The 13,442-nt window shown below is 37.6% G+C and overlaps 1 protein-coding gene across 1 annotated transcript; it reads left to right on the top strand.

Annotated features, from left to right (window-relative positions):
* The first annotated feature begins 127 nt into the window (after window positions 1-127).
* zgc:165604 (uncharacterized protein LOC792578 homolog) lies at window positions 128-12,146 on the top strand. Its single transcript, XM_062048639.1, has 8 exons — window positions 128-198; window positions 619-800; window positions 7,136-7,290; window positions 7,407-7,473; window positions 7,545-7,676; window positions 11,286-11,441; window positions 11,506-11,628; window positions 11,707-12,146. The coding sequence occupies exons 2-8, from the start codon at window positions 734-736 to the stop codon at window positions 11,913-11,915; spliced, it is 909 nt and encodes a 302-aa protein (XP_061904623.1). The 5' UTR covers window positions 128-198; window positions 619-733; the 3' UTR covers window positions 11,916-12,146.
* The last annotated feature ends 1,296 nt before the right edge of the window (window positions 12,147-13,442 follow it).

Genomic DNA, 13,442 nt, shown 5'->3' with positions numbered 1-13,442 from the left:
ATAAATTGATATTTTGAGAAGAAAAATTCCTTTATTCGTGAACAAAAAGTAGGTTGGGAAAATGGGGTTGATTGTCACACTATTTCTCGCCACCAGAGGGCTCTGTCTCGCAAATTGTGGTATGGAAATTTGGAGAACTACAGTTTGATTAGTGCTCGCCTACATAGTCTTCTTTGGAGCAAAACAGCCAAACTTGAGGTGAGAGGATTTGTTTTCTTGTCTTGTCAAATTGTAAATATTCAGCTCCTCACTGTTTTGGGATTTTGCTCTGGATTTATAACAAAACAAAAGTTACTCTTAACAAATGTAAAGGGAAAGCTATAGTTTGGATTGTTTTAATTAGTCTGTTGCTAGCAAGACATTCCAGTTGAGGTTGGGTGTCCCATATATTTCCAATACCAACTACACATAAATTACATTACATTGTTGTCTACATGATTGAAAATGACATAATTTCCATGGCAGCACCTTACTGCACATTGTATGTTGCCTTGCAACAAAATGGAACTAATTGGTCAACATGCACACTTTCCTACCTCTAGGTAGCGTCCCCTGAACATGTAATAATGAGATATACCCTCCTAAAAGTAATAATGCTGCTTTTGTTTCGTCTCCTAGTGTGACAGAGAGGTGATGTTGGCTGTCGCTCGATTCATTAATCATGCATGCCTAGTTCTGTTGGCCACTAGTTAGTTAGGAGACAGGAGTGCGGCTTGTTCTTCACATTGCTTACATGGCTTCCTCTGGAGGATGCACGCTCTGGAACATTCTAAGTGTTTCCTTTACAGCACTGCAGACAAGTGAGTAACCTGTAATGAATTACATACTTTTCTAGTAATTATATATGCATATATCATCAAAATGGTTGTAGTAATGCACATACTGAAGGCTCTTTCTAATTCTGCCTGTCACCCATTTTATTGTATCTTTGAAGTGTTACTGTACAACATATAGATCAGTATAGTATAGTTAATCCATATACAGGTGTAGACTGTATTTTTTATTGTTAAATAGTTTGTTGTTGTCTGACATGGTTTTGGCTCAGCTTCAGAACTGTCAGCTTTAATTATACACACACACAAACACTCATGCACTGACACACAAAATTGTAGATGGGGGTGAGGGGTTAATTATTTCAGGATCGTTGAGGCACTGGAAATGAGGTCATGGATTAATGAGAAAGATGCATTTTTTTTATTATGTTGAAATGCCTGCATTACATTTGACATGTATTAGCAGAATTACACACTATACATATTACTTTTATACTGACTTATATAAATATATACGTTGGCAAATAGATGCATCATGTTTTATAAAGTGAACAATAGATGCCTACCTGCATAAGGTTCATGGAGACAAAGTCACATGCATGCATGCGTACATACAAAGATAGATACATACATCTGTAAAGCCATTGATCGATAGATCCAGTACATATACAGCTGCATATAAACTACATAGATACCTACATCTACAAAGCAATCGCACAATATATTCATACATGGAGACTGTGTGTGTTCCCCCATCAAGATCTTTCACATCTGCTTGGATTGGTAATGGGTTTGGGATTTTTGGGTAATAATTTGACCTTCCTTCTGGTTTTTAAGGTTGATTTGCTGAGCAAAGTCATGTGATGTTTTCTCTTGCATGTGTTTCAAGGTCTTCTATTGCTGAGAAGATCGTATGCCTCCTATTTGGTCTTCTGTTGTCCGACGCATCACCCGGTCAACAGCCTTGTTGAAGATTAGGGCTGACATCACACACACTTGTCTTACTCCCGTCTTCACCTGGAATGCAAGGCTTCAGTTTCCCACTTTACAAGAGAAGTTGACATAGAAGGTCTTAATGAGGTCCAATACAGTATGTGCTGTAGGATCCCGTACATTCGCAAGATGTCCCAGAGGATGTGTCTGTGGAGGCTGTCAAACTCCTTCTCAAAATCAACACAGTTGGTATAGGTCTGTCTATAGAGCAAATGTCTAGTAGTTGATGCAACCCCTCCTCTATGAAATCCTGCCTGTGTATTCCTAAATTGTTAGACTGCATCTGAGATTTGTTGAATGGTAAGCTTTGCCATGATCTTACTTGACACTGTTGGAGGGTGATCCAACACCATTTGTTACAATTTCTCTTAGGTTGCCCCTTCTTTGATATCCTAATGATGACCACTCATCAGGTATTTCCTTTTTCTCCCAGATAGTTGTGAACAATGGCCAAAGAACGTTAGCAGAAAGCTCCGGGTCTGCCTTAAATACCTCTGCATTTAGATTATCTTGGCCAGGCGCGTTCCCATGACTGTAACACTTCTTCTGTACTCGGTGGTTCAATGCTAATATCCAGATCATTGTTTGCCTGCTGGATATTAGCTTCTGTTGTAGGTGGTTGTTTATCCAATACCAGAAGTCTGCAAACTGTTGGTGATTAGACAATGTTTGCCACAGACTATTTTGGTATTCTTGTAAATCTGCCCTTGTTCTCTTTTCCTGGTTGCCTCTTCTGCTGGATTAGCTAAATCTTTTACGTATGCCCGTTTGTCAGCTCTGGCTTTAATTTGAACTGCTTTGTTTGCTTCTTGGTACTGCTTTTTTTAGCTTTCTTTCAGCCGTTCAAATGTTGTTCTAATTACTTATTTCTTTAACGCCCTCCTGGTTTGCCATGTGTCTTCAATCAACCAATCCTTTTTCTTCTGCTTGTACCTCAAGCAGGATTCACTAGTCTTTACATGGGCGGTCTTGTTTTATTCCCACATAGTACCAATATCACTTCCATTCACCTCTGTATGTTCCTCCATATCTGCTGGTGCCTTAAATCTGTTCCTCAGTTGTAGCACAAACAAACCTTTAACTTTTGGGCCATGTCATTTGCCCGTCTCTTTGGTCCCCATTTTCCTCTGCTTTTCTTTGAGCACAACTATGACGGTCGCTACCAACATCAGCTCCCAGTTTAACCTTGACATCAAGTAATTATCGTTTCAAGGTCTATCTGATTCTTATCCCTTCCGTTTGGAGAGTACCAGGTCAGTTTATGGATGTTTATTTGTTAAAAGAGGGTTTCCCCAATTACTAGGTCATAAGTGGTGCAAAGTTCTACTAGCCTCTCTCCATTCTTATTCATAGTACCACAGTCCTATTTTCCCATTGCCCTGTCATACGCTGTGTTGCCATTCCCAATTTTGGCATCACAAATTTCATGTTGTGCCTTGGTGTTGTACTATATAACACTAAATTATAGTTGTATTGATTTATTTCCTTCTGTCTGATTTTCATTAGACTACCATTGACGGCTTGCCCCTCAGTTCAGCTTTTCTCCACTCCTTTCTGTAAAATGACTACTCCATCCCTGTGATGTTCGTCAATCCTCCTTGAGTACAATACTGGTTTCCCTGATACTGTACATCTGCTTTCACTTACTCCACGTTTGTCTAGGTTGTATTGTGTCATTTCTGCTGTTACTTGTGCTAGTTTCTCTGTATCATGCATTGTCTGTACATTCCAAAATCCTATCAAACCTACTCAGTGGCCTAGTGGTTAGAGTGTCCGCCCTGAGATCGGTAGGTTGTGAGTTCAAAACCCTGGCCGAGTCATACCAAAGACTATAAAAATGGGACCCATTACCTCCCTGCTTGGCACTCAGCATCAAGGGTTGGAATTGGGGGTTAAATCACCAAAAATGATTCCCGGGCACGGCCACCGCTGCTGCCCACTGCTCCCCTCACCTCCCAGGGGGTGAACAAGGGGATGGGTCAAATGCAGAGGACAAATTTCACCACACTTAGTGTGTGTGACAATCATTGGTACTTTAACTTTTAACTTTAACATAGTCTTAAGTTTGGCAGTCAGAAGTTCCGCCTTCCTGCCATTGGCTTCCATCCGGCTTTCACCATTGGCATTCATCACAGCATCTGTCGATAGCCCTGAAAGTCCATCACACCCTGTAGTATTGATTCCTTTAGTTGTTGTTTCCGTAACAAACTAAATACGTACATACATACTTGCATACGGAGGTATGTACATACATATTTAGATACATGCATACATAGACACATACAGTACACACTGTACATAAAGTGATGTTGATCAAAAGATAAAGTTACATGCATATGTACATACAAACTTACATATATATATATATATATATATATATATATATATATATATATATATATATATATATATATATATATATATATATATGTATATGTATATATATATATATATATATATATGTATATATATATATATATATGTATATATATGTATGTATATATATATATATATATATATATATATATATATATATATATATATATATATATATATATATATATATATATATATATATATGTATATATATGTATATATATATGTATATATGTATATATATATATATACACACATACATACATACAGTGGGTACGGAATGTATTCAGACCCCTTCAAATTTTGAACTTTGTTTCATTGCAGCTATTTGCTAAAATCTAAATAATTCATTTTATTTCACATTTTGCAAATTTATTAAAAAAAATGCAATACTTTAATATACTTTGGCAGTGATTACAGCCTCAAGTCTTTTTGAATATGATGCCACAAGCTTGGCACACCTATCTTTGGGCAGTTTTAACCATTACTCTTTGCAGCACCTCTCAAGCTCCATCAGGTTGGATGGTAAGTGTTGGTTTTCATTAGGATGTCTCTGTACATTGCTGCATTAATCTTAGTCTAGTCTGGTAGGTCAGTGGTCCCCAAGCACCGGTCCATGGATCGATTGGTACCGGGCCGCACAAGAAATTAAAAAAAACAAAAACCTTTTTTTTATTATTATTTTTTATTAAATCAACATAAAAAACACAAGATACACTTACAATTAGTGCACCAACCCAAAAAACCTCCCTCCCCCATTTACACTCATTCACACTCATTCGCACAAAAGAGTTGTGCGAATGAGTGTCCGTGGGACAAATTTTCAAGCGTAGACCGGTCCGCAGTTACAAAAAGGTTGGGGACCACTGTGGTACGTGACCAAGAACCTGGTGGTCACGTAGAGCTACAGCATTCCTCTGTGGAGAGAGGAGAATCTTGCAGAAGGGCAACCATCTTTGCAGCAAACCACCAATCAGACCTGTATGGTAGAGTGGCCAGAGGGAAGCCAAATTCTTAGTAAAAAAAAAAAAATGCCAACATACGCCTGAAATACTCTCATTATGGGAAAATGAATCTGGTCTGATAAGACAAAGATTAAACTCTTTGGCGTGAATGCCAGACGTCATGATTGGAGGAAACCATGGCAGGCAGCGATCATCACCAGGCCAATACCATCCCTACAGTAAAGTATGGTGGTGGCAGCATCATGCTGTGGGGATGTTTTTCAGCGGCAGGAACTGGGAGACTACTCAGGATAGAGGGAAAGATAAATGCAGCAATGTACATCCAATGCTTCCCATTCAACCCGATGGATCTTGATAGATGCTGCAAAGAGAAATAGGCAAAACCGCCCAAAGATAGGTGTGCCAAGGTTATGGCATCTTATTCAAAAAGACTTAAGGCTGTAATTGCTGCCAAAGGTGCATCAACAAAGTATTGGGCAAAGGGTCTGAATAATTATGTAGATGTGATTTTTTTTCTTCTTTTTTTTTTCTAAGACATTTGCAAAAATTTCTATTTTTCTTGTTTTTTCTGTCAAGATGGGGTGCTGATGAGAAATAAAATGAACTTTTTTGATTTTTGCAAATGGCTGCATGAAACAAACTGACTAATTTAAAGGTGTCTGAGTACTTTTCGTACCCACTGTATGTACATACATACATACATACTGTACATACATATTGTAAATACATAGATGCATATGTAGATACATACATGCATACAGTACACTACATATACGGTCATACATACGTAGATACATTTGTAAATACATACTGGATACATATTGTAAATACATACATGCTAATGTAGATACATGCATACATACAGTACATACATATATGCACACAAACATTTATAGAGACATACAGTAGATTCATACATATAAGTTGGGACTTTGGGTAGGCCATTCTAAAACCTTAATTCTAGCCTGATTTAGCCATTCCTCTACCACTTTTGACATGTGTTTGGGGTCATTGTCCTGTGGGAACACCCAACTGCGCCCATTGTCCCATTTACTCTCTGTAAAGCACCAGTTCCATTGGCAGCAAAACAGGCCCAGAGCATAATACTACCACCACCATGCTTGACGGTGAAATGGTGTTCCTGGGATTAAAGGCCTCACCTTTTCTCCTCCAAACATATTGCTGGGTATTGTGGCCAAACAGCTCAATTTTGGTTTCATCTGACCACATAACTTTCCTCCAGAAGGTCTTATCTTTGTCCATGTGATGTCAGATGAAACAAAAATTCTAAACTATCAAAAAATGTAAAACTAAAATCAGCCCGGAGGTTGGGTCTTGGGCGCAGTTGGGTGTTCCAACAGGACAATGACCCCAAACACACGTCAAAAGTGGTAAAGGAATGGCTAAATCAGGCTAGAATTAGGTTTTAGAATGGCCTTCCCAAAGTCCTGACTTAAATTTGTGGACAATGCTGAAGAAACAAGTCCATGTCAGAAAACCAACAAATTTAGCTGAATTGCACCAATTTTGTCAAGAGAAAAAAAATTCAACCAGAAGCTTGCCAGAAGCTTGTGGATGGCTAATAAAAGCGCCTTATTGCAGTGAAACTTGCCAAGGGACATGTAACCAAATATTAACATTGCTGTATGTATACTTTTGACCCAGCAGATTTGGTCACATTTTCAGTAGACCCATAATAAATTCATAAGTGAACCAAACTTCATGAAAGTTTTTTGTGACCAACAAGTATGTGCTCCAATCACTCTATCACAAAAAAATAACAGCTGTAGAAATTACTGGAAACTCAAGACAGCCATGACATTATGTTCTTTACAAGTGTATGTAAACTTTTGACCACGACTGTACAATCCTACATACGTACACACATGCATGCATACGTAGATACATACAGTACGTACATAAAGTGATATTGATCGAAAGATACATACAAGTACATAAATAGTTACATACTTACATATATGTACATACACACATGTGTTTCTTATTTAATTTGTTTCATGGCCACAGGTGGTCTGGTGGTGACCGTGAAGGAGTCCACCATCGAAGTGGTCCGAGGAGATTTTGTCATCCTGCCTTGTTCCTTCTTCACCTCCAGCCCACTTTCAAGACTCAACATCATCTGGACACTTGCTCCCTTCTCCAGTCCATACTCCCCCATTCAGGTACACTCACTACTACAACTGTTACTACTACTACTACTAGTACTAGTACCAGTACTACTAGTAATAGACTCTTCTTAGCTGTAATGGCTGAAGTTCAATGAGATCCAACCTTCCAGGTGATCGTGTTTGACCACGGCCAGATTATAGAAGACCCCTCCCTCATTGGCAGGGTGGCTTTCACAGGTGTGTTGTGTATATTTCATAATTATTTTCACAACTGGTCTTAAAACTACATTCGATGTTTCCAATGTTAGCTATTCCATTAAGTGGCGACATCATGGTGAATGACACGCGTGTATCAGATGCTGGCGTTTATCGCTGCATGGTCAACAATCCTCCCGAGACTGCAGATCCTGGCATAGGAGAACTGGTCCTCAGAGTGCTGGGTAAATCTATACTGTACTGTATTGTATACTGTACCACATACACACTTCTTTGTGTAACACATTTTTATAATTTTACCAAATTACATATTGTATTCTTACATTTATCATTCATGTATTACTAGCAATTGTATAGATAGATAGATATGTCTTTATTGTCATTGCACAAGTACAACACAACTTTGTTTTCAGCACAAACCCGTTCAAGATTAGACAAACAAACAGTGTACAGGGTTACAGAACAGGAACGCTGATGGGTCGCCACAAGGCGCCCCGTAAAAGATGGGGAAAAAGGTAAAACGCTGGGGAAGGATGAGTAAAAAAAAATACAATCTAGACTGGGCTCCTAAGGGGGCCCAGTCTGGAGTGGGAAAAAACCTCCATAGCAAAGCACATATACATGTTACAACCAATGTTCCTGTGTGTGAGCAAACGCACAAACTCCCTGAGCATTCAGTGGAGCACATGTGAGCAACATCAGACACGTGCACACTGTGGCCACACCAGCGTCACACCTGTCCCAAACCTGACATAACAATTTAAATGTTTTATTAAAATAATTTTCTGATATAAGTGATTTTGCCCCCTTACAATAACAAAAAAACATGTTTTTCATGACCTATGTGCTAGTATTGTATGTCTGGCTGCGGGTCCTGCCTTTCAAAGAAATGTTACCCCTTTCAGAGATTACAGTTAGTTCCTGTAACTTTCTGTCTGTAAAATACATCTTTTTATTAGCATTTATGAAATCTAGTGACAATATTTCATGAATAATATCCTTAGATTAACATTCTTAATAAATGGCAGTGAAATAAGCACACATCTGATTGAGGAGTCAGAGTGTTACAACCTGGCATTTACACATTGTGTGGCGTTGGGGTTGTCCGACTTTTTCTGTGGCCATAAACGCAGCACTGGCTAAGTGCCATGAGTGCGTGTGTTGGTGCAGGTGAGACAGAGCAAACGGCTTCTGTTGATATGACGGATGACAAAGTTGGTTTAAGCCTGGTTTGTATGGCAGAAAATTACCAGTTTTTATAGATAAAAGTTTTTTTTACTCATGTTTTTGGTGTGGTTACAATCAGTTTGGCTCAATAAAGTGATTGATGGAATTCCTGTCCGTAAAGTGTCTCGACAGACGATAATTGAACTGTGTTGACAAAGATTGTTTTATTCATTGGGGCCACTCTTGTTGTCACCTGTCACTCACAGAGTTGCATTGCAAAATCATACAGAATAAATTGTAATGTGTTTATTTTGTTTAAAGTTCAGATGGGATTTTTGATTTTCTGCGCGGCATTAATTTGCTGTGCACAGAGGACGTGTGAGCAGTGCGCAATTGCGCAGGCACGCACCTTAGAGGGAACGTTGGTTACAACGTACATCTTGAGATATCTAGCAACAGAGGGAAGGGAGTGCGGGGTCATGGTGGTAGGCCGCAGCTCTCGGCGCTGACCATCCTTCCATCACCCCTATGGGATTTGGGTCAAGGGCGTTGGGTTGGGTGTGGTGTATATTTTTGTGGATGCATGTTGTTTGTGTGTAATCCTACAGTGTGTCTCTGTTCCGCGGCCTTGATCTTGTGCAACCTATAAGTCCAAAGTCAACAACAACATGTGTGTGTTCATGAGAGACAAGAAGGGAGTTTGTTGTGTCTCCTCTGCACTGTCCTTCGGGAGAGTCTCGAAGCCAGGAAAACGATCTAAGTTACAATGTTTTGTATGCGAGTGAAAATACAAATGTGCTTTTCACTCTAAATTATCTACGACTGGTCCTCAAAAATCCTGCGAGGCAGACAGTCCGATGTTATCCAAATCACAAGAGTGTCCACAGTTCTGCCCGCATCCTCCAATCATTTGTGGCAGCTTTGGGGTACTTTGAAGACTGCCAGCAACTTCCAATTTGTGGACAAACCAGAGCAACGCTTACGCCAATCAGCAGATGTCCTGTTGTCATAATTCCCAATAGGTAGACATCCTCACGTCCGCGACAGAAAAGGGTCGCCAGGCACGCGGCACTCCTTCTTCTCCCAAGAGAACAGGTTCCCCCAAACCCAAGATCTTGTCAATTTCGTTGAGGCCAGTTAAAAAGTTCCAATGTTTAGATTTGGAGAGCAGTGCAAAAAGAGGCAACAAGAAAGTTAAGACAAGACAAAGAAGCAAGCAGGAGAGGGAAGGGGAGCGTCCACCCTCGATGAGTGCCAGAGAGAAATTGATATTCATTGATAATAAAAATGTACCATTGATGACAAAAAGATCTAAAAAAATGTTAAATGAAAAAAGTCATTTAATGAGAATTACGTCATTTTTCGAGAAAATAAATTGTATTCTCTCAAGGAGAAAGAAAAAAGTCTTAATCTGCCATCAAAATAGTTTATTCAGTAGATTAATATATAATAACGTGTAAAAGTTATGATTGTGTAGCCTTCTTCATCAGAAAGAAGTTGTTATGGGAATGAAAAATGACAAAGGCTGTAAGATTATGTAAAAAAGAATCATTGTTGTGACGTTGAAAAAGAAAGAAATCATCTACTGAGAATATAAAGTTGTAATATTAAGTTATATTGCTGTAATATTAAAAGAATGAATGATAATTGATTTGTAACATTTTAACAAGAAAGTTGAGAAAAAAATTGCAAAATCATGAGAATAAAATGTTGATATGAAAATAAAGTTGTAATATGAGAGTAAAAGGTCAATATTATGTGAATTAAGTTGACATATGAGTATATATGAGGTTAAAGTTTAATTAGTTTAAGGAAAAAGTTGTTATAATATGAAAATAAAACGAGGGTAAAATTGTAATACGAAAATTAAGTTGTAATATTAAGAGAAAATCTGTGAGGCAAAAGTTGTAATATTTTAATGTTATATTATGAGCATACAAATGTAATATTACGAGAAAACAATTGTAACATTTTGAAAGTTAAGTTGTAACATGAAAATGAAATGATCATATAACAAAATTGCAATATTTTAAGAATAAAGTAGTAATATAAAAAAAACCCAGGATAATCCAATCCACTTTCATTATATAGCACATTTTAACAACAAAAATGTTTCCAAAGTGCTGCACAACAATATTAAAAACAATGACTGAATAAAAACAACAAAAATAAATATAAAACTAATATAAAAATAAATATGATTAAGAACTATTTTAAAGGGTAAAACCAATTAAAACAATAAATATAAATCAAAATTTAAAAACACAGAGGACCACACAACTCACGTAGTGTTAAAAGCCAGAGAATAAAAGTGAGTCTTATTGTATTGTATAATATTCTAAGAATAAAGTTAGAATATTTTGAAAATTAAGCTGTAATATTTAAAGAATTGAGTTGTAATTTGGCAATAAAGTAGTTTTTTTGGTGGGGGGAATCATAAACTTAAAGAACTAAAGCAGTATTATCATTATGAGGAAATAAAAGGGTTCCCCCTGAGAAACAGTGTGTGAATGTACTAGTACTGCATGTATTACACGTACATGCGGGATATGTACAGTAGATGTCTTACTGTATGTCATGAAGGGTTCAAGAAGGTGTACTGTGGGGTATACACTGTGGTGCTCTACAAAGCACTCCAGCTGACGTTTGATGTTGTTCGTCATCAGTGGCGCCTTCGCTGCCGGCGTGTGAGTGGGAAGGCGAAATGGCGGCGGGAGGAAGTGTCACCCTGTCGTGTTCTGTAGCAGAAGGGATTCCCACTCCTGACATCCACTGGGATAAACTCAACCCTGAGGAGATTTCTCTTCCCATCAACATGGAAGGTCGGAAAACATTTGAAGCAGACGTAGGTCAAAGGTCACATGGTTTTGTCCTTTCCTTTCTCAGACGATCTGTCCGGCTCCGTCCAAATCGTCAACGTGTCGTCTCAGACGTCGGGCTTGTATCGTTGCTCCGCCTCCAACGTCCTGGGGACCGAGAACTGCTACGTCAACCTGTCCGTCTACAGCGGTGAACATCTTTGATCTCCCATCATGCTCTCTGTCTCCTTTCCCAACACGCTGATTTGGATTGTGGTTTTACGCTTAGCATTGGCCGGCAACTCCTCAGGGATCCTGCAGGGGGTGCTGTTGACCTTATCCATGGCTCTCATGCTGCTGGCCCTGCTGCTGCTCAGCTTGTGGCTTCACCGCACAGGTCAGGACGGACGATGGAAGACCTCCGAGGAAGAGGAGGAGGAAGAAGGTTACAATGAGATCCGCTACACTCCATCACTGATAAAGCGTTCCTTTGTTTGACCCGCTACGAAGACGCCATATTGGTTTAGAAATAAACAATCCATACTCTGACTTTCCTTCTTCTAACTCACACTGTAGCCATGGCCAAAGGTATATATTATTAGGGGAAAGGTGTATTTGAATCTACCGTGATTACTGCCATCTAGTGGTGGAAGAATAATAAGCACCAACGTACTGCCCCAGCCTTACGAGCAAAAGTTAAATAGTATGAGACTAAAGCTTTTTTTTGTGGAAATAAAGAAACGTGAATTTATGGAGCGTAATGTCCTTTACTCTTTAGTACTATTTTACAAAAATAAAATCCGTTTTATAAAAAATAATGCAGTAATATTTTGATTATATTTTAAATATGACTTTTTCAAATCAATATTAAATAATGAGAAAGGTCATGCTTTATTTAAATCATTTAAAAAATTAATGTTCTGAGTGGTTTTAATTTAGATTTTTTTTTTTTATAAACAAACTTTAAATCTTAGTCATATTTTAGCTTAATTATAAGACTAAAGTAACAAGAGAAAACATTTGTTATATTTAGGATAGGAAAGTAAATTTATGAGTTGTTTTTTTTTAGAAATAATCTTACAAGACTAAAACCTTGATTTTATAAGAATTAAGCCTCAACATTTTTTCCTGAAAAAAACCCCATTTAAATAACTTTTATGAGACTAAAGTATAAATTAAATAACTTGTTTGACCTAAATACTACAATTTTATGACAATGAAGTCATAGTGTTAGAACTAATCTTTTGATTAAAAAAAAAATCACAAACTTATTTTTTAGAACAAAAAAAGAAAGTAATGTATTTTTTAAGACTACATATTAAAATCAGAGAAACAAAGTATACATTTTAGGAGTAAAAAGCAACTAAATATATTTTTTAGAACCAAGTCATTAAGTTGTTTTTTTTATTACATTCACATTCCTTTTGGCTGGGTGTATATTTAAAAAAAAACGGATTATTGCTTGATTTAATTGCAGTTTTCCCAGTGTTAGTGGCTGAAAATGTTAAGAAAAAATGAATTCAATCCAATTTGCAAACAAAGACACAAAAACCTTTAATTTAAATAGGAGGGAAAAATCACTTAAAAAACTGTACAGAACATTGACTTAAATAAAAGAAACCATTTCCAGAAAAACTCAAATAAAAGCAGATGTCTTGGTGCAAAAAAAAAAGGAAAAATAAATCTTCCCACCGCACATTTCAAATGTGAAGCTTTTCTCCAGTAACTCACCTCAAACGGACCTTCTGACTTAGTGCCTTAAACGGAAAACAACCCAGGACTTCCAATCATAATAAAATAGATTTATTTTTTTGAAATATATATTTATATATGACACATGCTGTACATCATTGCAGAGATGATCAAATCCCTTTTTGAAGCTGATATTTAAACCGACGCTCTGACTTGTGCTTTGCTTTTTGCAAGCACACACAAAAAAAAACATTTTACTGGCGATGAAGGTCAGGAGGGTTACTTGGAACTGAAGAGGGAGAATGAGGGCTGCCAGTGTTTAGACACATTTAA

Source organism: Entelurus aequoreus, linkage group LG05 (assembly GCF_033978785.1).
Source record: "Entelurus aequoreus isolate RoL-2023_Sb linkage group LG05, RoL_Eaeq_v1.1, whole genome shotgun sequence".
Classification (NCBI taxonomy): Eukaryota; Metazoa; Chordata; class Actinopteri; order Syngnathiformes; family Syngnathidae; genus Entelurus; species Entelurus aequoreus.
Note: the sequence above shows the minus strand (reverse complement) of the source record. Positions and strands in the feature narration are given on the sequence as shown.